General features: G+C 42.3%; 1 protein-coding gene across 1 annotated transcript in view; it reads right to left on the bottom strand.

The window, feature by feature from the left end:
- CNTNAP2 (contactin associated protein 2) overlaps positions 1-27,890 on the bottom strand; it is a 2,272,324-nt gene that overhangs the window by 123,730 nt on the left and 2,120,704 nt on the right. The window contains exon 21 of the mRNA XM_032245220.1: positions 25,898-25,991. Coding sequence (XP_032101111.1) covers positions 25,898-25,991 — 94 coding nt within the window. The remainder of the gene's footprint in view (positions 1-25,897; positions 25,992-27,890) is intronic.

The raw sequence follows: 27,890 nt of genomic DNA on the forward strand, positions 1-27,890 counted from the left end.
CTTAGTTATTATTTTGAGGTTAATTATATATAAGCTTAGTAATGTTTAATTACATAGATGCTTAGAGAGCATATTCTGAATTAATGAAGGACAATACAATAACATTTCTGTGACTTAAAAACAATTAGATGCCTTTCTTGCAGAGATGGGTACCAGAGTGCCATCTGAGAATGGAGAGGTTATAATATCATATTGGACACAGATGTGTAGCTTGTTCAGGGCACTTCAGGGCATGGCATACATGTATAATAGGAAACACCCTCTGCTGTTTCCTTCCATCTGTGAACCGAAGGGTTTAGATTTTTTTTTTTTTTTGAGATGAAGTCTTCCTCTGTTGCCCTGGCTGGAATGCAGTGGCGTGATCTCGCCTCACTGCAGCCTCTGCCTCCCGGGTTCAAGCGATTCTCCTGCCTCAGCCTCCTGAGTAGTTATAATTACAGAAATGTGCTACCATGCCTGACTAATTTCTGTATTTTTAGTAGAGATGACATTTCACCATGTTGGCCAGGCTAGTCTTGAACTCCTGATCTTAAGTGATCTGTCTGCCTCAGCCTCCCAAAGTGGTGGGATTAGAGGCATAAGCCACTGTGCCTGGCAGGTTTAGATTCTAAAGCTGAAACTTGAAAGCACAGGGAAAGTTGATACAACCTTCAATCCTGTTCAAGCCATGACATCTCCTCTTCTACCAAAATCTAAGTGTTTTTATAAGTAAGTGTCAGGAGTAAGAAGATGAAAAACGTTAGATGGAAATCCTCATCCATCTTGCTGGGATGGATATAATACCCCAAAATTAAAGTATACTGATTTATCCAAAAGTACAAATACAAATACTTTGTACTTTTGGGGTATTACATCCCAAAAGTTAATACAACATTTCTGAGGCTGGCTACAGACCAATTCCTAACCCATTTCCTTGTTTATCCCTAATTTGCGGAATAGCTTTGACTATTGACATGCCATGCCCAATTATTTATATCTATTACCATTAATCTGAAAGCAAGCCTGTAAAACTCAGAGACATAGCCGTATATAAGAAGTCATCTTAATAGTTAGGCTGTTGATTTGCAGGTTAAACCAAGTTATATCTAACTTTAATACCGGAGATTTTTTGGTTTCTATTTCATGCTACCTGCAAGGTCTCACACACACAAAAATACCATGCTTGTGTTCGTGTGTGTATATGCATGAATGTCCAGGTATGTGTGTGCTGAGATGGTGGTGAAGAGTTACAAATGAAAAGAAAGCACTAGAACAATTTAATTCAAATTCAGTTAGCAGATTTTGGTCATTAAAAAATTTTTTTTGTCAGTCCTAATGTCTATACAACTGTGCTTTGTTCCCTCAAAAAATCTCTACTCACACCAAAATTTAACACTGGGAAAATTTTACTCATATGCAAATAAAAAAGAAAAATTTGCCAGTGTAGATGGCTCAGGCAATTATAGCCATCTGCCACTTGTGAGGCCAACATGTTCCGTCTGTTGCATGGTTCAGATCAACTAAGGAGGGTGCCCCAGTGCGGGGCAGAGGAAGTTTCTGAGACCAGATGTTGGGGTGGAGGGGATGGATAGGAAGCAGCTAGAGTGTGTTCTCTGGTCCTCATTCTATTGTTTAACCTGCAGGTGGTATCCAGGGTCCCCGCAGCATCCTTGGGTTCACAAGTCATCTTTCCTTTAGTTGAGACTGCATCTCCCCGATCTCCCCAGTGAAGAGCCTCAAAAGGTATAGTAATACCAGGGGCTAACCTGAGCTTGCTAACTATTGTCTTCTCCCAGGCTTAAGATACTCAGCTTCCTTTTTCTCTTAGGAAACAGTTGTTTTTGTCCCTTGAGCTCTGCTGGTGGCTTCAACATGCCACACACGGTAACTCTAACATGGCTTTGTTTTCATCACTGCAAATATTTCTAATCAGAGGCACAAGTTTTCATCAATTAAAACCCATCAGCTTTAGCCTATTTGAGATTTCAAATGAAATGTAGAACTTGTAGAAATTGGTATTTTCTACATTGTGTCCATAATGAATCTGAATATCTCAACTGGCTTAAAAATGAAAACTCCATTAGCTTTATCCTAATCCACTGCATTCAATAAGCTTCACTTCACCCTAATGGCTTGATGCAGTACTCTTTCCTTTGTCTTCCTGGGCAAGAAGAGAGAAAAATATTCCTTCTCAACTCTCTTATAATTTAGAAAACTTCCTTTGTGAAACCTGACATACAAATATATTTATATACATATTTATATAAAGACTGCTTTTAGGGTTTCCTGGTTCTAGCTAGTGCTGATCTGGGACATGCTTTTTCTTTACTCCTAGGCTAAAATATGAAATGTGATTCCTGCTGCTGTGTTTGCTTCACCACCCAGCACCACTCCATGGAAACCAATAGAATGAAATGAAATGAAATTAATCACTGCTTCTTCTGCGATGTCAAAGGCTGGTTTTTTTTTTTTTTTTTGGGACGGAGTTTTGCTCTTGTTACCCAGGCTGGAGTGCAATGGCGCGATCTCGGCTCACCGCAACCTCCGCCTCCTGGGTTCAGGCAATTCTCCTGCCTCAGCCTCCTGAGTAGCTGGGATTACAGGCACGCACCACCATGCCCAGCTAATTTTTTGTATTTTTAGTAGAGACGGGGTTTCACCGTGTTGACCAGGTTGGTCTCGATCTCTTGACCTCGTGATCCACCCGCCTCGGCCTCCCAAAGTGCTGGGATTACAGGCTTGAGCCACCGCGCCCGGCTAAAGGCTGGTTTTTTTTGTGCCCCTTTCCTGGCCCTTAAGATTTTCTATCTAAAGTAAAAAGTTATTTACACACTTCTTTTAAACATTTTTAAAAAAATTGACAAGGAGAAATTTCATATATTTGTGGTATACAGCATGATGTTTTGGAATCAGTATACCTTGTGAAATGGCCAAATGAAACTGTTTAACATATGCATTACCTCCCATGCTGTGAGGGTTAATACTGAGTGTCAACTCGATTGGATTGAAGGATACAAACGTGTCCGTGAGGGTGCCGCCAAAGGAGGTTAACATTTGAGTCAGAGGGCTGGGAAAGGCAGAGCCACACTTAATCTGGATGAGTGCCATCTAATCAGCTACCAGCTCAACTCGAATATATGCAGGAAGAAAAACGTGAAGAGGGAGACTGGCCTAGCCTCCCAGCCTACATCTTTCTCCCATGCTAGATGCTTCCTGCCCTCGAACATCAGACTCCAAATTCTTCAGTTTTGGGACTCGGACTGACTCTCCTTGCTTCTCAGCCTGCAGATGGCCTATTGTGGGACCTTGTGATTGTGTGACTTAGTACTTAATAATAAACTCCCCTTTACATATATAGCTATTCCATTAGTTCCGTCCCTCTAAAGAACCCTGACTAATATACACGCTGTTATCAACTTACTTCTCTTATTACTGTGAACTCCCCTATACTAATTTAGCTCGGGATTTAGGTCAGTATGGCCTTTTAATATCTGGATTCTTGCACATCGTAGAGATCTCTAAATACTGGAAAGTCTCAAATCCTCATCTCTGTAGGACTCAGCACCGTCAGATGGTGATGAGCTATATTCATAGAAATACAAATTGTGACTTGTGCTGTACAATTTTATGAAAAGAAGCTTAAAAAGGTGCTCAAGCAACTCCAAAACCATCCTTTCACAAAACCCATTTCAAGTAATAATTCTCCTTTATGCAGCCACAGAAATAATATCCTCATGGGTATAAACCTGGGAAGACTGCTAGAAAAGGCTCTCAGAACTTCAGCGATTGATGGTCCCCAAGGATAGGAAAGTCCCCTATGCTGACACATTTATCACCATCGGTTAGAGCCAGGATTGCACCAGGGAAGGGCTTTGCAAAGAGGTGAGCCTGAGTGTGAGGGTGAGTGATGGATTTGACATAAAAGGCTGAAATGGGAGGTCTAATTACGACAGGGAATGAACAAATGCCTTAATGAATCTGCAGCAGAAATTTAGTGTCGTAGGCACCAGCCACATGAAGATAGAAAGCGATAGGGTGGTTGCTCACACCTGTGGAATGCAGTATTTAAAACCTGGTCACTATTCATTCTGAAATGATGGCGTAGAGAAAGTGAAGATAAATTCTCATCTCTGGAAATCCCTGACCTTCACAATGAGCATCAAAACAAAGGGAGCTTTCAAAATGATCAAAAATGTTTTGCAGATTTATTTTCTTTCTTAAAGGAAAGAATTATTGAGAAATATTTTAGGGTTAGAATTTGCACAGGAATAGAGCAATCAGCTTGGTTTTCCATATGGCTGGCTCTCTTTACCATGTGATAGAAGGTTGGGCTCCGATTTCTAAAAGTGAAGGTGAAACCTGTTATGTACAAATATTATTTTTAACATATATATTTTTATTATTATGCTTTAAGTTCTGGGGTACATGTGCAGAACGTGCAGGTTTGTTACATAGGTATACACATGCAATGGTGGTTTGCGGCATCTATTACCCCATCATCTACGTTAGGTATTTCTCCTAATGTACAATTATTTTTTAAAAAACAAGAAACATTTTTACTTCAGTTCATTATTTTTGCTTTGCCCTCTATTTTTAATTTTAAGCTTAAATTTTATATTTTATCACCTTAAATACTAAAACCAGATATATAAAAATATTATATTATTCAATTATGTTACTAGATTAAAAATCTAGGATACTGTGACTACTTAAATATGACTTGCCTTTTTTATCAATTGAGAAAAGGAATCCCTTTATATTCTACATATAACACTGAAAATAGATACTGATTTCAACGTGTTACAATTTTCATTACTGTCACCCGAACTTGCATTATTATTAAAGAGGCTATATTTTTTTTTTTTAAAGAATGTGGTTTGTTATTTTTGTCATTGCAAACAACAACTCAGGCTTTAAAATGTTTATGTGAAAGTGGGTTCATCGTCTGCAGAGTTTCTATCGATGATATCGTGTGTGCAGAGGGAATGTCTGCTCTCTGTTGCTGCCTCCCCCAACAGCCTTGTCCTGTAAAGACGTAAGGGACTGAGCTGGGAAGTCCAGCTGCCAACAGCAAGAGAGCTGGCCTGTGGAAGGCGTCCCATGAGCCCTGTGGCCGCCATCAGCATAACTGGCTATTTCGATGTTACCGGTGTTGGCTGAGAGCAATTGTTCATTTACCCTCCTCCCCAACATGGTGTGTGTGTGTGTTGTGTTTGTGTGTGTGTGTGTGTGTGTGTGTGTGTTCATTTACTTCATAATTTTGCTTCTTGGACACAGGAAAAAAGGAATGAGTGGTGTAAGGTTTGACTGGGACATGGACAGCATGGCGACCCCCATGAACTGCACATACAGCTCTGGAGGGCCTTCTGGAATTAGAAAACCTGAAATAGATGGAAGATCATGAAAAGAGGAAGAAATGATCAACCAGTGTGGTGCCTACTTAACTTTGAGACATTCTCTATTGTTCTTATTCCCACCCCAGTAGAAAAGGCCATTGGACTTTGTAACTGACCTTGGTCAACCTCATGACTCCACACCCTACAATCCCCTCCCCCACCTTGCAAACCTATGACCCCCTCCCAGCTTGCAAAAAACCGCCCTAAACTGTAACTTCTGTGACTTTCCACTGCCCACCCTAAACCTATAAAACCAACTCCTATCCCACCGCCCTTCACCGACCCCCTTTTTGGACTCAGCCTGCCTGCACCTGGGTGAATAAACAGCCATGTTGCTCACACAAAGCTGGCTTGGGGGGTCTCTTCATTCAGCACATGCATTTTAACAAGTGAAAGCAGGAGAATCTGACATGAACTGAGGTTTTATGAGTTAGGGGGAATCAGAGTCAGGGTGAAAAAACCCAGTATGTTGGTATTTATTGGTCGTACTCTAGGTGAGGACTGCTTCAAATCTCTCTGTTTCACCCTGGGAGGACAAATCTGTTTGAAAAACTCCCAAGACAGTATCTGTGTACAGTCAGAGTGACATGTAGTCTTGCCATTCAGATCACCTCTCATTCAGAGAGCAAACTCATTCCGCTCCTGAAAGCACAATTCAGGTCAGCATCCACCTCTCTTCTTCCCACTCTTCAGTTTCCTCTACCTGCTTTTCACAGAAAAGATTAATTTTCTCCCTTCCAAATCCTCCCACTATGGCCTGTTAAGTACAGCTCTGGAGGTACTGTGACTTTCTAGAGGCTGGGATATAACTGAAATTTCTGAGAGTATTAAGCTGATAGGGTCCTATTAGAGCAGCTGGTGTGTAAAGCCTGACCTTTGGAATATTGGGGGAATCAAAGGCCTGTCTAGGCCTGCTAGGCAGGAATCCCACCACCCTGAGTTTCACCTCTCTTCTCTTGTGTATTCAAAAATTCAATATACAGAGTGGGTTTTTCTCTCTTCTTTGTCTTTTTTTTTTTTCTGAAGAAGATATTTTAATCTGTTCTAATTAAAAAGTTAAAGTAGAATGAACAGGAAGTTTAAAAACAGGTCCCCATGCCAACCTCAAGCATGTAGTTGTTGTCCAAGAAATATTTGCTAAATTTAATTAAATTGTGGCTTATGAGTCACTTCTTTGTACCATAAAACTCTTGGTGGAAAGGTTTTGCAGATACCTTAAATGAACTGACGATGTTTGACTCTTTTGAAAGGGAAGCAGGGGGAATGAATGCAACAATTTTCAAAAACTAGGTAAGAATTATTAGGTAATACATAATCTGAATAGACCTACAAATTATTAGTGTGATTTCTACTCTATAATTTAATAGTTTTACATTATTTTTTTTCAAGATGGAGTCTTGCTCTGTTACCCAGGCTGGAGTGCAGTGGTGCGATCTCAGTTCACTGCAACCTCTGTCTCCCAGGTTCAAGCGATTCCCCTGCCTCAGCCTCCTGAGTACCTGGGATCACAGGCGCACACCTCCATGTCCAGTTAATTTTTTGTATTTTAGTAGAGATGGGGTTTCACTATGTTGGCCAGAATGGTCTCAATCTCCTGACCTCGTGATCCACCTGCCTCGGCCTCCCAAAGTGCTGGTATTACAGGCGTGAGCCACTGCACCCAGTCTACATTATCTTAAAGAAGATGCTATAGTTTGAATGTGTTCTCCAAACTTCATGTGTTGGACACTTAATCTCTAAACTTATATGTTGATGGTATTTGGAGGTGGAGCCTTTGGGCGCTAATTGGAATGAGATAAGATCATCAAGGTGAGCCCCTATGATGGGGCTGATGGCTTTAAAGAAACAGGAAGAGATACCTGAGCTGACACGGTCTTGCCTTCTCACCACGTGATGGCCTCCACCATGCCATGACATAGCAAGAGGGCCCTCACAGAAGTGGCCCCTGGACCTTGGACTTCCCAGCCTCCAGAAGCATGAACTAAATAAAGCCATTTTCTTTCTAAATTACTCATTCTCAGGTATTCTGTTACAGCAACAGAAAATGGAGTAAATCAGAGGACATGTGCATATTTGTTAAAAACAGTTGCTTTGGGATTAAGATGATTATAAACGTGTGTCAGGAAAAGGAGGGCCAGTGGAGCACATGGCATGGATTAAAAAAAATCAATCAGTGGCATCCAGCTGGCCATTAATGTTACCTAGTCCAAGAGCTAGGAGGTGCATATAATTATGAGTGAAGTTGAACAATTGTTTTTCTTTATTGACTTTCACCTTTTTTTTTCTATAATGGCTGTTTGAACTTAGTTTCTTGATTTGTTTTTTTCCTTATAAAAATATGACTGAAATATTATTTAGCAATCAAAAGAAATGATCTATCAAGTCATGACATGAAGGAAACTTAGATGTATTTTACAAAGTGAAAGATGCTAGTCTGAAAAGGGTACGTGCTATATGACTCCAACTGTAGGCATTCTGGAAAAGGCAAAGCTACAGAGGCAGTAAAAAGATCAGTAGTTGCCTGGGGACTGGGTAAGGACAAGAGGAGAGGGAGGGATGAATAGGTGGCTCACACAGGATTTTTAGGGCAGGGAACTACTCTCTATGATACTGTAATGGTAGATCTGTGTCAATACACATTTGCCCAAACCCAGAGAATGTGCAGCACAAGAGATTATAACAAATGTAATATGTGGCTAGTATGTAACACTAAAAATACCATGTAGAAAGATGTTAAGAAGAGAAACTATGTATGTATGTGAGGAGGCGTGAGGGACTATATGGAAACTCTGTACTTTTTGCTCCATTTTTCTGTAAACCTAGAAATGCTCTAAAATATAAAGTCAATTAAGATGCTTTAAAAAGCTGCATGTAAAGTGAAACCTTTAAACTGTTAATCCATGTGACAGGGTATTATTTGCAAGGCTAAGTCACTCTGTTTTAAATTAATAATGTGACTTCATTTGTATTACCATTAAATTTGATATTAATTTTGATTAATCTTAACCTTTAAGAAATAATGAAAAGATTTTTTTTACATGTTTTAGGGTTTGATTTATATAACCAATAGTAAGAAAAATCTACTAAAATTACTGTGTTTTAAAAAATAGTAATTAGGCTCACAAAATTAATTTATGATTTGTATTGATCTTATCCTTATTGTTCGACTTTTCTTTCCTTTCTACTTTCTAATACACTTCCCATATTAACTAGGATTTTGAAGCCAGGTCTTTCTGTGTAGGGAGCCCAGGCTGACACCACACTAGGGTTCTAGACAGCTTGAAGACCTCTACTGGTTAAAAGCTGATGAGAACACTAGATCAATATAGAGAGATGGAGGGAAAGAAAAGAGGAGAGAACCTTGTCAGGAATTGACACGGTTCACTTTCTGAAGTGTCAAATGAATATACAGTTGGCCCTTGAACAATATGGTTTTAAACTGCATGAGTCTAATCATATGTGGATTTTCTTCTGCCTCTGCCAACCCTGGGACAGTAAGACCAACCCCTCTTCTTCCTCCCTGACCTCCTCCTCAGCCTATTCAATGTGAAGATGATGAGGATTGAGACCTTTACAAGGTTTTACTTTCATTTAAGAAATAATAAATGTATTTTAATTTTCCTATGATTTTCCTAATAATGTTTTCTTTTCTCTAGCTTACTTTAAGAATACAGTATATAGGCCGGGCGCGGTGGCTCAAGCCTGTAATCCCAGCACTTTGGGAGGCCGAGGCGGGTGGATCACGAGGTCAAGAGATCGAGACCATCCTGGTCAACATGGTGAAACCCCGTCTCTACTAAAACTACAAAAAAATTAGCTGGGCATGGTGGCGCGTGCCTGTAGTCCCAGCTACTCAGGAGGCTGAGGCAGGAGAATTGCTTGAACCCAGGAGGCGGAGGTTGCGGTGAGCCAAGATCGCGCCATTGCACTCCAGCCTGGGTAACAAGAGTGAAACTCGGTCTCCAAAAAAAAAAAAAAAAAAAAAAAGAATACAGTATATAATACATATATAAAATACGTGTTTATCAACTATTTATGTTATCAGTAAGGCTTCCAGTTAACAGTAAGCTATTGGCAGTAAGTTTCTGAAAAGCCAAATTTATATGCAAAATTTTGGCTGCATAGGAGGTCGGCACCCCGAATTCTCACATTTTTCAAGGGTCACCTGTACTAGGTCTATTCTTTTCTCTTTCATAAAACAAATGCAGACAATAAATAAACCAACCAGCCCAGAAAGACCCACCCTGGAATCCTAGTTCTACCACTTACTAGCTATATGACTTGGCACATGTCACTTTAAAACTTCAGAGCCTCTCTCCTTATATGTCAAGTGGAGATTTAAGGAGGCACTTGCTTGCAAGGTTAGGATTAGTGATAATGTAGTGCCAGGTAGGTGTTTCACACTTAGAAGGGATTCAACATACATTGTCCTCCATAGTACCCGTCTAGTTACTGTAAGTGAGACTGAAAGACAGTCTGTTAAAGAAATCTGGCACCTGTGACAAAGGACAATGGAATAAGGCTCACTTCTGTATATAGCTTTGCTTTAACCTCTGTGTTTGTATTTTGAATGTGAATTCTTCCCAGTAAATAAAGACAGAATAACAGTTGAAAAGTGAATTTACCTTGGATAAGCAGTATCAATTGTGAATTAAAAATTATCAAATATTTCTTTTAGAAGATTATCTTCTTTAGGTAAATACACTTTATTGTTTTTAACAGCTACGTTTAAAAGCAGGAAAATAATTCTTACTCAGACCAGATAGTCTGTCTTATCACTAGAGCACAGAGCTGTCACATTCAAAATCTAGCCATGCTTGCTGCCAGAAAACATAACAGTCCCATGAAATACCTGTTGTAAACATTTAATGCTTTTTTATAGCAGGATTATTCACACTCTATAGATTTTTAAGAGATGAATAATTCTTTCATGCAAACATTTATTTTTCTATGGCTGCTCTATTCTTCCTTCAGAGTGCTATAGAAAGGTCTGTAGGGAGGCCAGTCTTCCCAAATGTGGTCACATTAGTGCCAGAAGAACATTCAAAGCACAAATTTATTGGGCCAAATCTGCTTCTTCTGTGTACCCTTTCATTGTGTTTTTCTGTTTTGTTCTTTAGAGTATTCAAACAAGGAGTGACTTGATTTCTTTTTACTCCAATTTGTTAACCTTTAAGCTCTCCAAAGTTTAACTTCCAGGCCATTAGCAAGATTACGTAAAGGGTCTTTGTAGCCCAGACTTTTTTCTTCAAAACGTGTTTTGTTCCTCTTCCTTGGACCCTGAGATGCAGTGGTGCTGAGCAGCAGCCAGTTTTTATGCTATAGGAAGCGCCATGAGATTTCCCGAACCAGAAGGAGAAGATCAGGCTCTACCTGAGTAGCCTTAGTTGGACTTGTTACTCCAGTGTGCTGAGCAGTAACCACTCTCCTGTTACCTCCATGTATTAGTCTGTTTTCACTTTGCTGATAAAGACATACCAGAGACTGGGTAATTTATAGAGAAAAAGAGGTTTAATGGACTCACAGTTCCACATGACTGCGGAGGCCTCATAATCATGGCAGATAGTGAAAGGCACATCTTACATGGCAGCAGGCATTTCAGCACTTCACTTAGGGGCCATTTTACACAGTGAAATCACCAATAAAAACACAAACACAAGAATGAAAAAAAATGGCACTGAATTGACTGCAAAAATGACGCTTGTTCAAGATCTGAAACTGGAAGGCAGGGCATCATCATGTTTGACTTCAAATGAAAATGTACACACTGATGACAAAATTTTTTGCTGCACTACACGTCTGCAAATAACCACAAAAGCATCATGAGTACTACTTTTGAGGTTCTAGATGAATTTTAGTAAGTAGGTACATTTGCAAATATGAAATGTATAATAATAATGATCAACTGTATGTACATAAATTCAAAAATTTTCCATGACTCCTGGAATATCTTGGAGTGTCATAAGAAGAAGAATTTTGACTTTTTTTTTTTTTTTGAGATGGAGTTTCGCTCTTGTTGTCCAGGCTGGAGTGCAATGGCATGATTTCAGTGGCTCACTGCAACCTACACTTCCCAGGTTCAAGTGATTCTCCTGCCTCAGCCTCCTGAGTAGCTGAGCTTACAGGTGCCTACCACCAGACTTGGCTAATTTTTTCTATTTTTTTTTTTTTTTAGTAGAGATGGGGTTTCACCATGTTGGTCAGGCTGGTCGTGAACTCCTGACCTCAGGTAATCCACCTGCTTCGGTCTCCCAAAGTGCTGGAATTACAGGTGTGAGCCACTGAGCTTGGCCTAGAATTTTGACTTTCAACTTTATTTGAAAACAATTGGATATGCAAAAGTATGCTGTATGTCAAAGACAGGTGAGCTGAAGATCTGGGACAGAAATACGTGCTTTTGACAATCTTTTTTAACCAAATACTAAAAATGTTGTAAAACAGAACTTCTGATCTCTCACCACATTTGAACAATAAATGATTTTTTGGAGGGGTTGCTTTCATTAATTAAAAATAATTTAATTTTGGAAAACAAGATGGAAAGATGATAGTACCATTGGTTTTCAATCAAAAGTTTTTGCAGTTTTTCATTGTTTGAGTGTTCTTTTTATGAGTGACCCAGGATTGGAGTCAGCTATTCCTTATTTGTATAAGCTAAAAGTCAACGATCAGATGTAATGGTTGTAATGATACTGCTTAAGATGTACTAGACACTCACTGTGTGCCAGGCTATGTGATAATCTCCTTACATTCATGACCGCTCTTTCAACTTCATAATAAAGCTTATGATATTGGCACTACTATCATTCTCATTTCATGGTTAAGAAAACTGAAGCTGAGATTTGTAAGAAACCTGTTCAAGCTCCTTGAGCAGGTGGGGCGGCTGGAATTGCAGGTGTTCCGACACAGAGCCAGTGCTGAGCCTAACCCTCAATGTCCAAAATATCCTCTTCCAGCCTACACTTAGGAAAAGATTTGCCTTTGCAGCTGTTTTATCTAAATATTGAGAGTATGTTTGCAGGTTATGATGTATGGATTATTAATTGTCCTTGTTAAAGACACATTTGGGTGACAAGCAACGATTATTCTGATATTGACAGTATATTATATTGAAAATGTTGTTGAAGGCTGGGCACGGTGGCTCATGTCTGTAATCCCAGCACTTTGGGAGGCTGAGGCAGGTGGATCACAAGGTCATGAGATTGAGACTATCCTGGTGAAACCCCATCTCTACTGAAAATACAAAAATTAGCTGGGTGTGGTGGCAGACACCTGTAGTCAGCTACTCAGGAGGCTGAAGCAAGAGAGTTGCTTAAACCCAGGAGGCAAATGTTACAGTGAGCTGAGATTGAGCCATTGCACTCCAGCCTGGTGATAGAGTGAGACTTTGTCTCAAAACAAACAAACGAACAAAAGCAAAACACACAACAACAACAATAAATGTTGTTGAAGTGCCAGCTATGTGGCTTTGGCTTCATTTAACCTTCCTGGGCCTCGTTTTCCTCAGCTGCAATGTGACAAAGTTTCAGTAAATTATTTCTTAGGGCCCCCTATGATTCTGCAAGGCAACAATAATAATAAAGCCCAATATATTTCTAAGAATGAAAGTTAATACAATTAAACGAGAATGAGAAGCCAACCTTGAACTATAACTTCCGGAGTGAATTCTTTTAAAATAGATTTCCTTCAGTCTTGAGAAGATTTGGGACATTAAGGCTATGCTGTATGTTCTTTATGATATGAAAAACAGGACATCATTTCTCATCTTCAGTTTAAACATTCTCACCCATCACTCAAATAAGCTTTCTCATCAGCGCTTCCCTGCTGCTGTTGTCCTTATAGTAAAACGCAAAGGCAACTGACCAGAAATTTTAATTAACTATTTGCCATTTGTTCATTTATCAATTTCGCTGCATTCTACTCTTAGGAGGTAGAGATAAATCACAAGGCGATAAGCTGCCATTGGGGACTCTCCTTGAGAGAAGTTGCAGGCAGTTTAATCTACCCCATTTTCTCTAGCTCCTTTTTAAAGAAACGTATTATATTAATCATTCTCTTCAGTAATGATTCTAAAAAAACTACAAAATTCTAAGCTGTAAATAAATAATAATTCCCACATATTTCCTAATCTCTACTGGCTAGTGCAGGAAAGTGGAGAGGGACTAGGCAGAGCTGGTGGCTTAAACCCCGCAGGTCCCCCTCCTGTCCATCGTGCTCCCAGGGTGCGGGGCTCTAACCCCTGGGAGACACTGACTAAATATCATCCCATGAATAAATGGCTCCACGGAAGAGTGTGGACTTCATCTTCTTTTACTTTTATTACTTTTTCTTTTCCTCCCTTCCTTTCCTTTCCTTTCCTTTCCCTCCCTCCCTCCCTCCCTCTCTCCCTTTCTTCCTTCCCTCCTTTCCTTCCTTCCTTCCTTTCCTTCCTTCCTTCCTTTCCTTCCCTCCTTCCTTCCTTCCCTCCCTATTTCTTTTCCCTTCCTTTCCTTTCTCTTTCTCGTTCTCTCTTTCTTTCTCTCTTTCGAGATGGAGTCTCACTCTGTTCCCCAGGCTGGAGTCCAGTGGTATAATCTCTGCACAGTGCAACCTACGTCTCCTAGGTTAAAGTGATTCCCCTGCTCAGCCTCCCAAGTAGCTGAGATTACAGGCTTCCGCCACCATGCCTGCCTAATTTTTGTATTTTTAGTAGAGATGGGGTTTGACCATGTTAACTGGGCTGGTCTTGAACTCCTGACCTCAGGTGATTCACCTACCTCAGCCTCCCAAAATGCTGGGATCACAAGCATGAGCCACTGTGCCCAGCCTTTTATTGCTTTTTCTAATTGAAATTTTAACTGAGTCCATTGTAGAATCACATGCAGTTGTAAGAAATCGTACAGAGAGATCCCCTGTGTATTTTTCCCAGTTTCCTCAGTGGAGACATTTTGCAAATCTGGAGCAGAGTATCACTACCAGGATATTAACACTGATACAATCCACTGATCTTATTCAGATTTTGTATTCTTGTATGTGTGCAAATGTGCTTCTGCACAGTTTTATTACCTGAGTGGGCCTGTGCATCCACCATCACAATCAGGATAATGAATCATTCCCTCAGCAGAAGAATGGCTTGTTTCCCTTTTCAATTTTTTTTTATTTTTGAGATGAACTCTAGCTCTGTTGCCAGGCTGCAGTGCAGTGGCATGATCTCAGCTAACTGCAACCTCTCTGCCTCCTGGGCTCAAGCAATTCTCCTGCCTCAGCCTCCCAAGCAGCCAGGACTATAGGCTTCTGTCACCATGCCTGGCTACTTTTTGTATTTTTAGTATATACAGGTTTTCAACATGGTGGCCAGGCTGGTCTCGAACTCCTGACCTCAAGTGATCTGCCCACCTTGGCCTCCCAAAGTGCTGGGATTACAGGTGTGGGCCACCGTGTCTGACCCCCTCGTTTTCCTTTTCCAACCACACCTCTCTTCCTTCCTCTTCCTTCCTGTCCTGGTCACTAATCCTTGGCACCCACTAATCTGTCCTCAATTCTAAAATTTTGTCATTTCAAAATATTTATGCAATAAATAGGATCACTTAAGCATAAATAGGATCACTTAAGCATGTAACTTTTTGGGATTAGCTTTTTTTTTTCCATTGGCACAATTCTCTAGAGATTCAGCCAAACTGTTTTGTGTATCAATAATTTGTTCTTCTTTACTGTTGAGTTCATATGGAACACCTGAAAGACTTCATAATGGAGATATATTCTGATGTTTATCAGTAGGCTTTTTCCTTTTTCCTTTCCCAGTAATGATCAATGTCCTAGTCAACCCAAGACATCTATCTGCCCGAGGAGGAGATGGGAGGTAAAGACGGGAGAAGGCCGGGTTGTTACAGGTGGCGGTTGGTTTCTGATACACACCTCAGTGCCATGCATCCATGGAATAGTCTTGAATGTGTCTACAGTGGAAGTCTTAGTTTTTAATCCACAGTTTCTAAAGTACTACTCTCCCAGGGTTCCTCATTGTAGCAGGCAGCCCCACCATCGGGCCAGCTATTCAGGTCAATACCTTGGGAAACGCTCTTGACGTCTTTCTTTCTCTCACCCACCACATCCAGTTGATCACCAAATATTATGGGCTCTGACTTCAGCATATTCCTAGTCCAAAGATTTCTCCATCACTATCACTGCTGTTGCTTTGGTACACGTGCCTCTATCTCTCACATGGACCCCACAGTTGTATTTGAACTGGTCTCTAGTGTCTATCCTGCCCCTATATCGGCCCACCCCTTCTGTAGTTAATACAGCACCCCGCAGCTGGAATGATCTTTCTAATATATAAATCGATTGCATCAATTACGTGCTCAAAGCCTTCTGCTGTTTCTCATCTCACTCAGAAAAACATACAGACTCTCCATGATGGTCTCCATCTGTGCCATCCGGCTGCCATACAACCCTCTGACTTCATCTGTCTCCTGTCACTCTGTCCCTTGACTGCTGTATTCCAGCCATGTTGGTTTTCTTGTCATCCTTGAACAGGCCAGGCCTGTCCCTACCTCACAGCCTTTGGATTGCCATTCTCTCTTCCTGGAAGGCTTTTCTAACAGAGGTCTGCATAGCTGGCTTTCTCACTTTGTTAAGGCCACTGTGTACAAGTTGCCTCCTCCAAGACCACTTTCCTGGCCATTGTAACACTCTTTACCCCCAAGCCTCTTTTACTTTTCTTCATAGCACTTACTGCTAACATTTATGACACAACTCTTTCCTCATTCTTTGTCTACGTCCATGAGATTACATGCTTCATAAAGACAAGAGATTTTTGTTTTATCCATCGTTCTGTGCCCAGCACCTGCTACCTATGAGCACTGCACATACTTTTGAGTGAATAAATGATTTCCCCAAATTCCTTTACTCAGACTTTTTAGTACATGGAGGAGGTCACAGAGTTCTCCTGCTATATAGAGACAGCGTCAACCCTCCTAAGTACGGAAGACAGCACTGGTGGTCCCTAATTCTTTACCCTTCCCTGTATTTGTGGCCTTTGCCATGTGACTTTGTGGTTTTTTTCACTGAAGGGAGAGTGAGTTTCTTTTATCCTTGACTCTGGATTTGGCCCCATGACTTCCTTTAGATGATCAGATGTTAGTGGATATGGAAGACCAAAGGCCTGGAAAGTGCTTGTGGGAGTGGCTTGTTCTCTTGTATGTTTACCAGAGAAAAACATGCCCATGCTAACTCCCCGGTCCCAGGAGAAAGATGAGAGGTGTACAACAGAACCACCGACACTTAGCTGACCCACAGATCAGTAATAAAAATATAATTATTGGGTCAGGCGTGGTGGCTCACGCTTGTAATCCCAGTGCTCTGGGAGGCTGAGGTGGGCGGATCACGAGGTCAAGAGGTCGAGATCAGCCTGGCCATCATGGTGAAATCCCATCTCTACTAAAAGTACAAAAATTAGCTGGGTATGGTGGCACGTGCCTGTAATCCCAGCTACTCTGGAGGCTGAGGCAGGAGAATCGCTTCAACCAGGGAGTTGGAGGTTGCAGTGGGCCAGGATCGCACTAATGCACTCCAGCCTGGTGACAGAGCGAGACTCCGTCTCAAAACAAAACAGTATATATAATATATATGCTTTATATATTAAAAAGCATATATATGCTTATTGTTTTAAGCCACTGAATTTTAGTTATATGGCACTTTTTTTTTTTTTTTTTTTTTTGGTCACTAGCTGGCTGGTGTAGGAAGTAAAAGCAAAGCTTTTTTTTTTTCTTAATGTCCCAGAGGAGTATGAGAAAAGGAGAAGACACAGCAGGAGACAGGAGAGCTGAGCTTTGGTGGAGAGAGCAGAAGTGAGTTTCTAAAGGATGAGGGAGGGGACTCAGGGTTTGGGGCTATTGCCTTGCTTCCCAGTCTGGGGCTCTGAGGAGAGGCTGCTGTGTAGGGGGTCCTGCACTGACGTGGGACAGCCCCGCCTCATGTAGAGAGGGAAGAGTAAGCAGACAGGGTCTCCGGTCCTCACATGCATCATCTCATTCTCGTGCAGCCTGAAGCCTGAGAGGAAAGCCCTGACTGCCTGACAGCTGACGACAACTGCCATGGGGAGATGGAGGATGCGACAGAGACTTAGGGCGTAGGGGTCTCTCAAGCGGGAGCTGAGGGCACAGGAAGTAAGCAAAGGGAGTGCGGCATGTGGCCCCTGGGAACACTGCCTGAGTCAAAGAAAGGGACCCCAAGTTCATCAACCACAGTTTAAGCTCCAAGGGGCACTCAGGGACACAGGACACTGGGCTGGAGGCCAGCAGATGCCCGGCCCTGCAAACTCCAGTACCAGCATGCATCCAGGCCCCTCCCAGCCCATGGCATCATAAGAATGCTAAAGCTACACATGTTGCTGCCTGTCCCCTTCTGTATTCTACACACCTGGTCACCACCTTATAGAAAGAAGCAGGGGATGGGGAAGGCTCTTTAGAGACTGAACATTTTTATTCATGAGGGACAGAGCACAACCGGAAGGAATGTTGACATGATTAAGTCTGAATCGGCTTTAAACAAGCCTGGACGTTTAGCTGATTTGCCTTTGCTACCCAGAAGGAATAGGAGATCACCAGGCGCAGATAAAGACATTGCATTTTCTCTGCATAGCTGAGCTGTTTTGTGCATGACAATGTACAATTTTGTGATAACCATGGCAACCTCCAATTTGGTCTCCCTGCAGTTTCTCACTTCCTGTTATGCATTTTGCACCCTGCAGATGGTATTATCTGGCTGAATTGTCAATCTGATCATGTTATTCTCTGGATTTAAAAAAATCCTTCCCTGACTTCCTCGACACCCCTAAGATAACATTAAAACCTTAACATGGCTTATAAATAAATCCTTAACATGGCAGATGCCTGTCAGTGCCAGGATTCACCTCAGTCCTGCTCCAGGAAACGCTGACTGTGATTCCCTGTCATCTGCACTTTCGTCTGGCCTCAGGAGCGTGTTGGATGTAAACACGGGACAAGCCAGAAATGCTGGGGAGTTGGTGCCGCAGGAAGCAGCCCTCATCCGTGCAGGATGGCAGAAGGTGGAGAGACGCCCTGGCTTCCTCTGCCTTGGTTGGGACACTCAGAGGCACGTCTCGCACCATCTTCCAGGGTGCCTCAGTAGGATTATGGTCTAATTGCCCACAGTGGTGAGTGGCTTGACAATGCTCCACCCCTTTCCCATCTCTACTCTCCTGCTTGCTTTATGGGATTGTCTTCCAGGTAAACTTCTTTTTTTTTTTTTTGAGATGGAGTCTTGCTCTGTCGCCAGGCTGGAGTGCAATGGCGCAATCTCGGCTCACTGCAACCTCCCCCTCCTGGGTTCAAGCGATTCTTCCACCTCAGCCTCCCGAGTAGCTGGGACTATAGGTGCCCGCCACCACACCCGGCTAATTTTTATATTTTTAGTACAGACGGGGTTTCATCATGGCGAGAATGGTCTCGATCTCTTGACCTCGTGATCTGCCCGCCTCAGCCTCCCAAAGTGCTGGGATTATAGGTGTGAGCCACCGCACCCAGTCCCAGGTAAACTTCTTATATTCAAAAAGAATTCTCCGGGGTTTCTCTTGGGAGAACCCAAACAAGATAGGCGATGGCACAATGTATCAATCTGCACAGTCCCATTATTAGAGTAAAAGTGGGCACTGCTAGTAATTTTCTCTCGTCCTGGCAGGAGTAGCTTGGGTCTGTCCCTGGCAAAGCAGGACATGTGGCCCTGCTGGTAAAGCCCGCTTTGATCTGAACCCTGCTTATGCTGTGGCGTTTTTATCACCTGCATCCTCACATCCTACTTTCCACCATTCTGAATGCAGCTTGTGGTGGTTCCTCAAATTTCCCTCATAGCACATTGTATTTCCAAAGATGTCACAAGCGTAACTCCCATGGCACGTTTCTTTGGAGTGTGACCTGGCCATGATGCCACCAAGATGTAGAGTCTGCTTCCTCTCTCTTGGAACATGGGCTGGAACTCAGATTTTGGTCAATAGCATGTGGCAAGAATGATGGCTCTTAAAGACCTCCAGCTTCTGTTTGCTTTTTGGAATGCTCCTTCTCGGAGCCCGGCCACCATGCTGGGAGGTAGCCCACGCAGCCATGATTTGGAAGCCTTGAAGGAGAACTGACCTCCGGGCTTGTGGCCCCAGAGAGCTCCTGGGTAGCCAGCACTTGCTGCCAGCCACATGAATGAGGCTATTTGGGGCTATCCAGTCATTCTTATATCTTGCCTGAAGTCACGAAGCAGAACAACCACCCTGTCAATCCACAACTGCAAGAAATAATAAACTACGGCTTTGAGCCCCACAGTTTTGGGTGGACTGCTGTGTAGAATGGAGAGCTGACCTCCCTCATCCTTATGCCCTCAACTTTAGCCCTTGCTTTACCCAGATGATTCTAACACATCATTAGGGTCCCGCTTCTGTGTTAGTTCCTCTCAGATGCCTTTCTTTACTCCTGGACTGGCTCGAGTGCCCTCCCTACTTGCTCCCAAATAATTCTATACTTCTTTCCATTTATCCCACCCTCTTGTCTTTTTACTTCTAATTGCCTTTCCATTATCTTCTTTTCCAGAAACTGAAGCTCTAAAAATGTGACCCAGTGCATACTGACACATTGTATGATCACCTGTCTTGCTTTGAGTTCTCCCAAGAGAAACCTCTGAGAACTGGATTTGAATATACAGTTTCCAAAGGCAGAAATTGTGCATGTCTTTGGCCCTAGTGATGTTCCAGGGACTTATACAGTGCCTGGCACCTAACATATAATGAGTATATGTTTGCTGATTATGACAAAGTAAAAAAACTGATATTTATTACACGTATACTATGTGGCAGATTGTGCTACCTGCTAAACATGTATTATTTTGCTGAATCCTGTGACAAAGAGATCATTACTATTCCTATTTTACACATGAGAAAACAGATACACACAATGTTAAGTAACCTGACAAAGTCATACAATTGGCAGACGGTAGAGTAGGAGATTGTATTAGGCTGTTCTTGCACTGCTATAAAGGAGTACCCGAGACTGGGTATTAATGAGGAAAGAGGTTTAATTGGCTCACAGTCCTGCAGGCTTTATAGGAGGCATAGCGCCGGCGGCAATTACATTTATTTCTACCACATTTCATCTTATTATTCTTAACCCATCTTCCTAGCCTGTCAAGATGGTTTTGAAATGTTTTCCATAATCCATCATATTAAGCCATCCCTCTCAGCTTTGTGACATTTGCAAACTTAATAAACACGCTATTTGTGTCTTTCTCCAAGGCATTAATAGAAATGTTGAAAAGGATGTGAACGAACGGAGGACCCCACTTTCAGCTTCAAGTTATATTTCTCTTCCTTGAAGATTTCTTGAGAGACTATTAAATTTGTTGCTGAAAGATAAAGTCTATGATATCACTCAGCTGGTAAAAGATGAAAATAAGGGAGAAAAGATGGACATAACTAAGTCTGGTGAGATTTCTCTTTTGTGGAACTTTGCTGATTGCTAGTGATCCTGAATTCCTTCTGGAAGCATTCAGGATTATGGAAGAATCCATTCTAAAAGTTTGCTGTTGGTTGGCAGTGATCACACTGTTACATCTTGAAAATATATCCTCCATCCCCTATATAAAGATCACACTTGTCTTTGATTAGGTAGCCTTTTTTCCAGCCTTTTTATGTTCCATTTTCGAGCAGTGCTCATCAAAGAGCTCAGTGTGAAGTCATCTTAGGTATTCAGAACCATCTTCTTCTTTTTCTTTTGTAGGATCAGTTTCTGATTAGCAGCTGACCTAGCAAATCAACAACTTTGGGTCATGAATCTCCAGGGGATTTCAAAACCTGGCCAGAGTACATACTTGCTGCAAGTTCAATACGCATGTCTGAACAGGTGGATTTTTACACAGCTAGGAAACGCAAATGGGTTGTCTGTCACTGAAGTATATGTTGTTTTCAAAGAGACATTTAAGCATATTCCTCCTTAATCCTGCCCCTATGAAATACATCAAATATGGGCACTGACATGACTTTTTGGGGTCTTCACTGTGACTCCTTCAATTGTATTAACAGAATTTCAGCTTCAGAATATCTGATCTCATCCTTGCTTCCTCATCATTCTGGAAGATGCACGTGTCATCAGAAAGCAAAGCATAGGTCTTGGGTCACAAATCATGCTTTTTTTTTTTTTTTTTGAGACGGAGTTTCACTCTTGTTACCCAGGCTGGAGTGCAATGGCGCGATCTCGGCTCACCGCAACCTCCGTCTCCTGGGTTCAGGCAATTCTCCTACCTCAGCCTCCCGAGTAGCTGGGATTACAGGCACACACCACCATGCCCAGTTAATTTTTTGTATTTTTAGTAGAGATGGGGTTTCACCATGTTGACCAGGATGGTCTCGATCTCTTGACCTCGTGATCCACCCGCCTCGGCCTCCCAAAGTGCTGGGATTACAGGCTTGAGCCACTGCGCCTGGCTAATCACGCTTTTCAAATCTCAGCATCACCACTGACTAGCTGGGTGGCTTGAAGTCAGTGGTTTTCAACTGGTGCTGATTTTTCCCTCCTGTGGGACATTTAGCAATGTCAGGAGACATTTTTGGTTGTCACAACTTGGGGTCGTGATTACATCTAGTGGGTAAAGACCAGGGAGGCTGCTAAACATTCTGCAATGCCCAAGACAGCCCCTTTAACAAATAATTTTCTGGCCCCAAATGTCAATAGTTCTACTGTTGGGAAACCCTACTTTAAGAAAATAACTTAATCGATTTGAGCCTTAGTTCCTTCTTCTATACAACGAGGGTAACAAGGTCTGTGGTGCGGTGAGGAATGCAGATTGTATTGTACTTACAGCATATAGCATAATAACTGGCAGGTGACCAGCATCAAAAATGATTATTTATATATTAGGCATTGTGTTGGATACGTCTTAAGACAAGCTTAATATTAAAAGAGCAGTTCATGTACTCCACAAATATTATTTGAGCCCTTTTTATATGCTAGGCACTGATAAGACTGCTGCAAATAGATTAGTTTAAAAAAAGAGTCTCTGCCCAGCAATCTCTGCCCTCAGGGAGCTAACAACCTGCAGGTTGGTATTTGTGTTCCCCATTTTGCAACTGAGAGAACCCAGGCTCCGAGAGGTTTCACTAAGAAAGCAACATGGCCAAGATTTCAATGCTAACAGAGTAGAACTGGATTCAAGTCTAACCAGCTCTGCCCAATTCTAAAGTCCGTATTCTTTCTCCTCCATGATTGTCAGATGCCCACTTTTAGGCTGTGAGCTACGTGAGGACTGCAGATCTCACCTCTGTGCTAATCTTACTGATTCTGTTAGGATCATCATACCCTCTCACCCTGTAGTATATGTCTACAACGATATTCTTTCTGTTTTGTTCCCCTTTTACTCTTTGTTAATCAACAAATATCTACTGCTCACTTGCTCCTTGTTAGTATATGGTGGACCTATGAGATGCTATCTTGGTCTGCAGGGAGGTCACGGGCTTGTAGGGATGAGATACGATCTCTGTTAGAAGTCAGTGCACCAAGGTTCCATTGCTGGAACCCTGACTACTCTCACATGCATGACACCGTTTCCGTCTTGGAACTGGGGACTTCCTCATGGGTGTTGATGTGTACTTTCTGTAACTCACTGTCACACACACAGTTACCTAGTTTGTGTATGCAGCAACCTTTTCCTTGGGTGTACAAAAAAGTCAGGGAGTAACCTTCATGTATCTGAGGCTCATGGCACACTTTTAGCTGTGCATAGATTGATGGCACGGTACATTCTTAGCTGTAGAAGATGTGGCCTTCATGATGTTATTTGTTCATGACCTTGAAGGTCTAGGCCATACAGTTTATTACAATTGTGCTGAAATGTGAATTTAGTTACATGATCTGGAAAAAAGAGGAACCAGAGGATATTCCTCATAGTGACAGAACCCAGAAATCAGCCAACATTCCCATCAAAATTGGACTTTGTAGGTTTCACAAAGAAATAAAAAGTCTATTTTTTCAGACATGTTTATAGTTGATGTTACTTTAGGAATGTCATAGTGTAGTATCTCCAGGAACATCACAGTAGCAAAGTGTAGAGTCTGTTTGATGGAATCACATGGTTTGAAGGAGCACTTAACATTTTAAAGTATTCTTGACTGAACTGTGGGAGTGCCTCTGGTGGAAAGTGGGTATTCACCAAAGTCTCAGATCCATGCCTTATGAATGCCAAGGCCCTACCCCATTAAACAGCCACCTTTTGTTGCTAACTGATGGCACTGCTCAACTTTCAAACACATCCCTCTTCTGGAGCTTGACCATGAATGACAAGTTTGTTTGATCTACTTAAGAGTCTGGACTCTCATCAGAGAGACCTCACTTCCAAACTCTGCTTTCCCAAGATTAGTTGAGTAATTCTTGTCAAATTGACCTTATTCTGCTTCCGTTTTCTCATCTGCAAAATGAGGTTCATAATCAGGGATCTCATTTCACTGGATTGTTGTGACGTTCGTTTCCTATATTTACACTTGTAACAGGTAATGTCACAAAGTCTCTTCTTGTTCACAGACAGTAAAAGTGGTGATAAGATCTGTAAAAATACAGCAACTACAGAAAGTGTTGGAGAAAATTCAGATAAGGACATCAGGGTAAGGTAACCCAAAACTAGATTTGAGAATGCCTGTGGGCTGTTTTTAGGATGCAAAGGATTAAGCAGGAGAGATTTAATTATCCTTTCATTTCGTACCATATCTAAGGACCAATGATCAATACATTTGAGTCCTCATTTGTTTTCCAGTTCCAGCCTTTGACTTTTCACTTGCCACTCCCTACCATCTTGTTCACTGAGTGGTCTTGGACTTCATGCACACACCTGCTTTCCCACTGTCTTTTGGATGCCTCCTTCACCAGCCGGACTGGTGTGTGCCTGGTTCTAAACCCAGAAATCCTTTTTGTTCTTGACCACTTGCTGGCACAAGATGTGGGTTTTATCCCTTAACTGGTCGACCTCAGTGCTTACCTCCTGCCCCAACCATCCTCTCTGTCTTCCTCTTTGCATTTCTAGATTAACCGCCACAGGGATTACAGCACAGGAAAGAGCTCCCTTGATGTCTGATTGACTGAGTTCAGATTTTGATTCTGCCACTTATTAGCCAGGTGGCCAGGTTACATAATCTCTTTGGGCTTCAGTTTTCTCATCTAAATAGTGGAGATCATAATCTCAACTACCTCATACGATTGTTATGAAAATTAAATGGGTTAATATCTACAAAGAGCTTAAATTGGAGCCTGGCCTACAGAAAATCTGACATCAGTGCACAATATTATTTTTATTAAAGGTTCAGTCTCCTGCTCCCTCCTCATTTTCTATGACCCCTGTTCCATGATTTTAAGTGAGAATTTTTACCATTAATGCTATTCTGATCATTTCTATCCATTGGCTACCAAGGGACCTCCCTACCCACCTGAATGTCACCACCATCTTACTGTTTTCATTTGGGGTTCACAGTACACAGCCTCATAGTAAAAAAAATTCACTGGCTGGACATTAAATACTTAAAAATACTTCATCAATCATATTTTAAAAATTTAGGGTGTAACCTTCACATATCTGAGGCTCATGGTACATTTTTAGCTTTGCACAGTGCTAACCTCCTCTGGTGAAGAGAAGGACAAGGAGACTCTGGAATTCACAATCACACGTGGGGAAGGGTGTTCTGTCACACTGTCAAAGCTCTTACTGTCTTTCTAATCTGCAAATAATATCAAGGCACTTTCTTGTGAGAGGAAGACAGAGTCATGTCGATATGCTTTGACAAACGAAATTTTAAATTACATCCTATTGCTAGTAGGTAGAGGCCTGTAATAAACCAAATTCTCCATAGAGAAGCCTGGAGCAGACTTGCCTTCACCTGAGTTGTAGTTTATGCCACACAGCAAACACCAGTTCCATTATCAACATTGACTTAGAAGCCCCCAGCACCAATCACGATGTATTTCTTTTTCATTTTTATTTCATTTTTTGAGACAGAGTCTTGCTCTGTCACCCAGGATGGAGTGCACTGGTGTGATCTTGGTTCACTGCAACCTCCACCTCCCAGGTTCACGCGATTCTCCCCGCCTCAGCCTCCTGAGTAGCTAGGACTACAGGCGTGTGCCCAGCTAATGTTTGTATTTTCAGTAGAGATGGGGTTTCACCCTGTTGGCCAGGCTGGTCTTGAACTTGTGACCTCAAGTGATCCGCCCGCTTTAGTTTCCCAAAGTGCTGGGATTACAGACATCACACACCACCCCCAGCCTAATCACAATGTATTTGATAGGCAAATGAGTAGCTTCAGAATGAGGTACACGAGCAATTTACCCCAAAGATGATTTGCTGATGCTTCTCTTGTACAAACACCAAGAACAACCGTGCAACTTTTCTGTACAGAGAAGATATTCGTGACTGGCCCCAGTGAGAGAAATTTACCTGATAGTTTTAAAATCCAAAATCACATTACCCAAATGTATTCTTAACGTACATTTATACCTAACGAACCACATTCTTACCTATAACTTTTCCCAGAAAGAGCGACTTGGGAGAGTTGAAGAGTGTGTCGGATGAACTTGGCAGATGGTAACTCACAGAAGGATAATGATCGAGCTGCAGGAAGAAAACAAGAGACACTTTTAGAAGCACATCGCTACCCTGTGTGGAATCAAATCTCCCCTGGGGGAATGACGTCACTCTTCAAACCCTGGTTTTCCGGTATCTTATTTCATCAGCATTGACTCAAAAACACCAGCCGGAGAAAATGGAAACCCATCTCTTCCTTTGCTGGGGTTCTTTGAAAACAAAAATTTGAGCATGGTAAGTGAAGACCCTTTTTTTTTTGAGACAGAGTCTTGCTCTGTCACCAGGTGCCAGGCTAGAGTACAGTGGCGCGATCTCATCTCACTGCAACCTCTGCCTCCTGGGTTCAAGTAATTCTCCTGCCTCAGCCTCCTGAGCAGCTGGGACTACAAGTGCACGCCACCACGCCCAGCTAATTTTTTTTTTTTTTTTTTTGTATTTTTAGTAGAGACAGGGTTTCACCATATTGGCCAGGATGGTCTGGATCTCTTGACCTCGTGATCCGCCTTGCCTCGGCCTCCCAAAGTGCTGGGATTACAGGCATGAGCCACCATGCCCAGCCATGAAGACCCTTTATGAATAGCTCTCCAGGTGATGTACCTTTTCTGTGGATAATTTACCTACAGGATTAAGGTCCATGCTCATTTTCATGGAGTAAAATCTGCTTGATCCAATCTCCAGTGTCAACCTCTGATATAGAATATGCCACATCTATAGTAATGAATTTTCTTAAGAATCATCTCACTGAATTATTATTGTTTTTTTGAGATGAAGTCTTGCTGTGTCACCAGGCTGGAGTGTGGTGGTGTGATCTTGGCTCACCACAGCCTCCGCCTTCAGGGTTCAAGAGATTCTCCTGCTTCAGCCTCCCAAGTAGCTGAGGTTACAGGCACCCACCACCATGTCTGGCTAATTTTTGTATTTTTAGTAGAGACGGGGTTTCACCATGTTGGTCAGGCTGGTCTTGAACTCCTGACCTTGTGATCCACCTGCCTCAGCCTCCCAAAGTGCTGGGATTACAGGAGTGAGCCACCACGCCTGGCCAGGATTTTTAAATTTCATGATACGATCTCATGCATGTGCACACGCATACACACACTCAAATGCTGAGAGTCAAGTAGGGTAAACAGTCATAGTTTTCTCACTTATCCCAATGAGAATGATTTCTCTTTGCTGCAGGCAGGGGAGGTTGGGTGAGGTGGCAGCAGAGGGAGGGAAGTGAAGCTCTCGGGAAGAGCGCACAGACAGTGACCATTGGACTGATGCACATTTCTGATCCTGTTGCCCTTGGACAAAGTACCAATGCTGGGGTCAGAATCATTAGCCTGGTCCTGTGTGTCCCGACGTGGCTTCTCCTGCCTCGTAGTCTTAGCAGTCTTTTTACCACCCATAGAGTCTAGGTGTGTTTCCCCAACTGTGAGCTCCTAGAGCTTTCTGGGCCTTTTTTGTGCCCACCTGTGGAAAACTTTCTCTCATAACCATTCATTTTTCTCAAGCGAGTTTAATGCCTGCTATGGTCAGCATGACGAAAGCTGGGGGCTATAAGAAAACACAGCATCGCTCTCCAACATGGGCATTCCCATGGGAACCATGTCAATTGTGTACAGGAAGGGGACAGAACAAGCAGCAACTTGTTGAAGGCAGCAGCACAGACTCAGAAGTAGATATGCTCCCGAGTCCTTGCTCAAACTTGGCCTGATTAGGTGACACTGTCCTTCAGATGAGCAAAGATGCTGGGAGCTAGCTGTGCTCTTGGGAGGCAGGAGAGAGCGGCAGGGAAGAAAGAGGGCAGGGAAGAAAGAGGGCAAGGAAGTGATCACATCTCATCACCCCAATGAGAACCAGCTACTGCGATGAGTAATCATTTGTTATTAATGACTGTCTGCATCAGAATCTTGAAACTGCCTCCAAGAAACTTAAGAGATCGTT

The sequence above is a fragment of the Sapajus apella genome, unplaced genomic scaffold, assembly GCF_009761245.1.
Source record: "Sapajus apella isolate SASKATOON/1434 unplaced genomic scaffold, GSC_monkey_1.0 scaffold56, whole genome shotgun sequence".
NCBI lineage: Eukaryota > Metazoa > Chordata > Mammalia > Primates > Cebidae > Sapajus > Sapajus apella.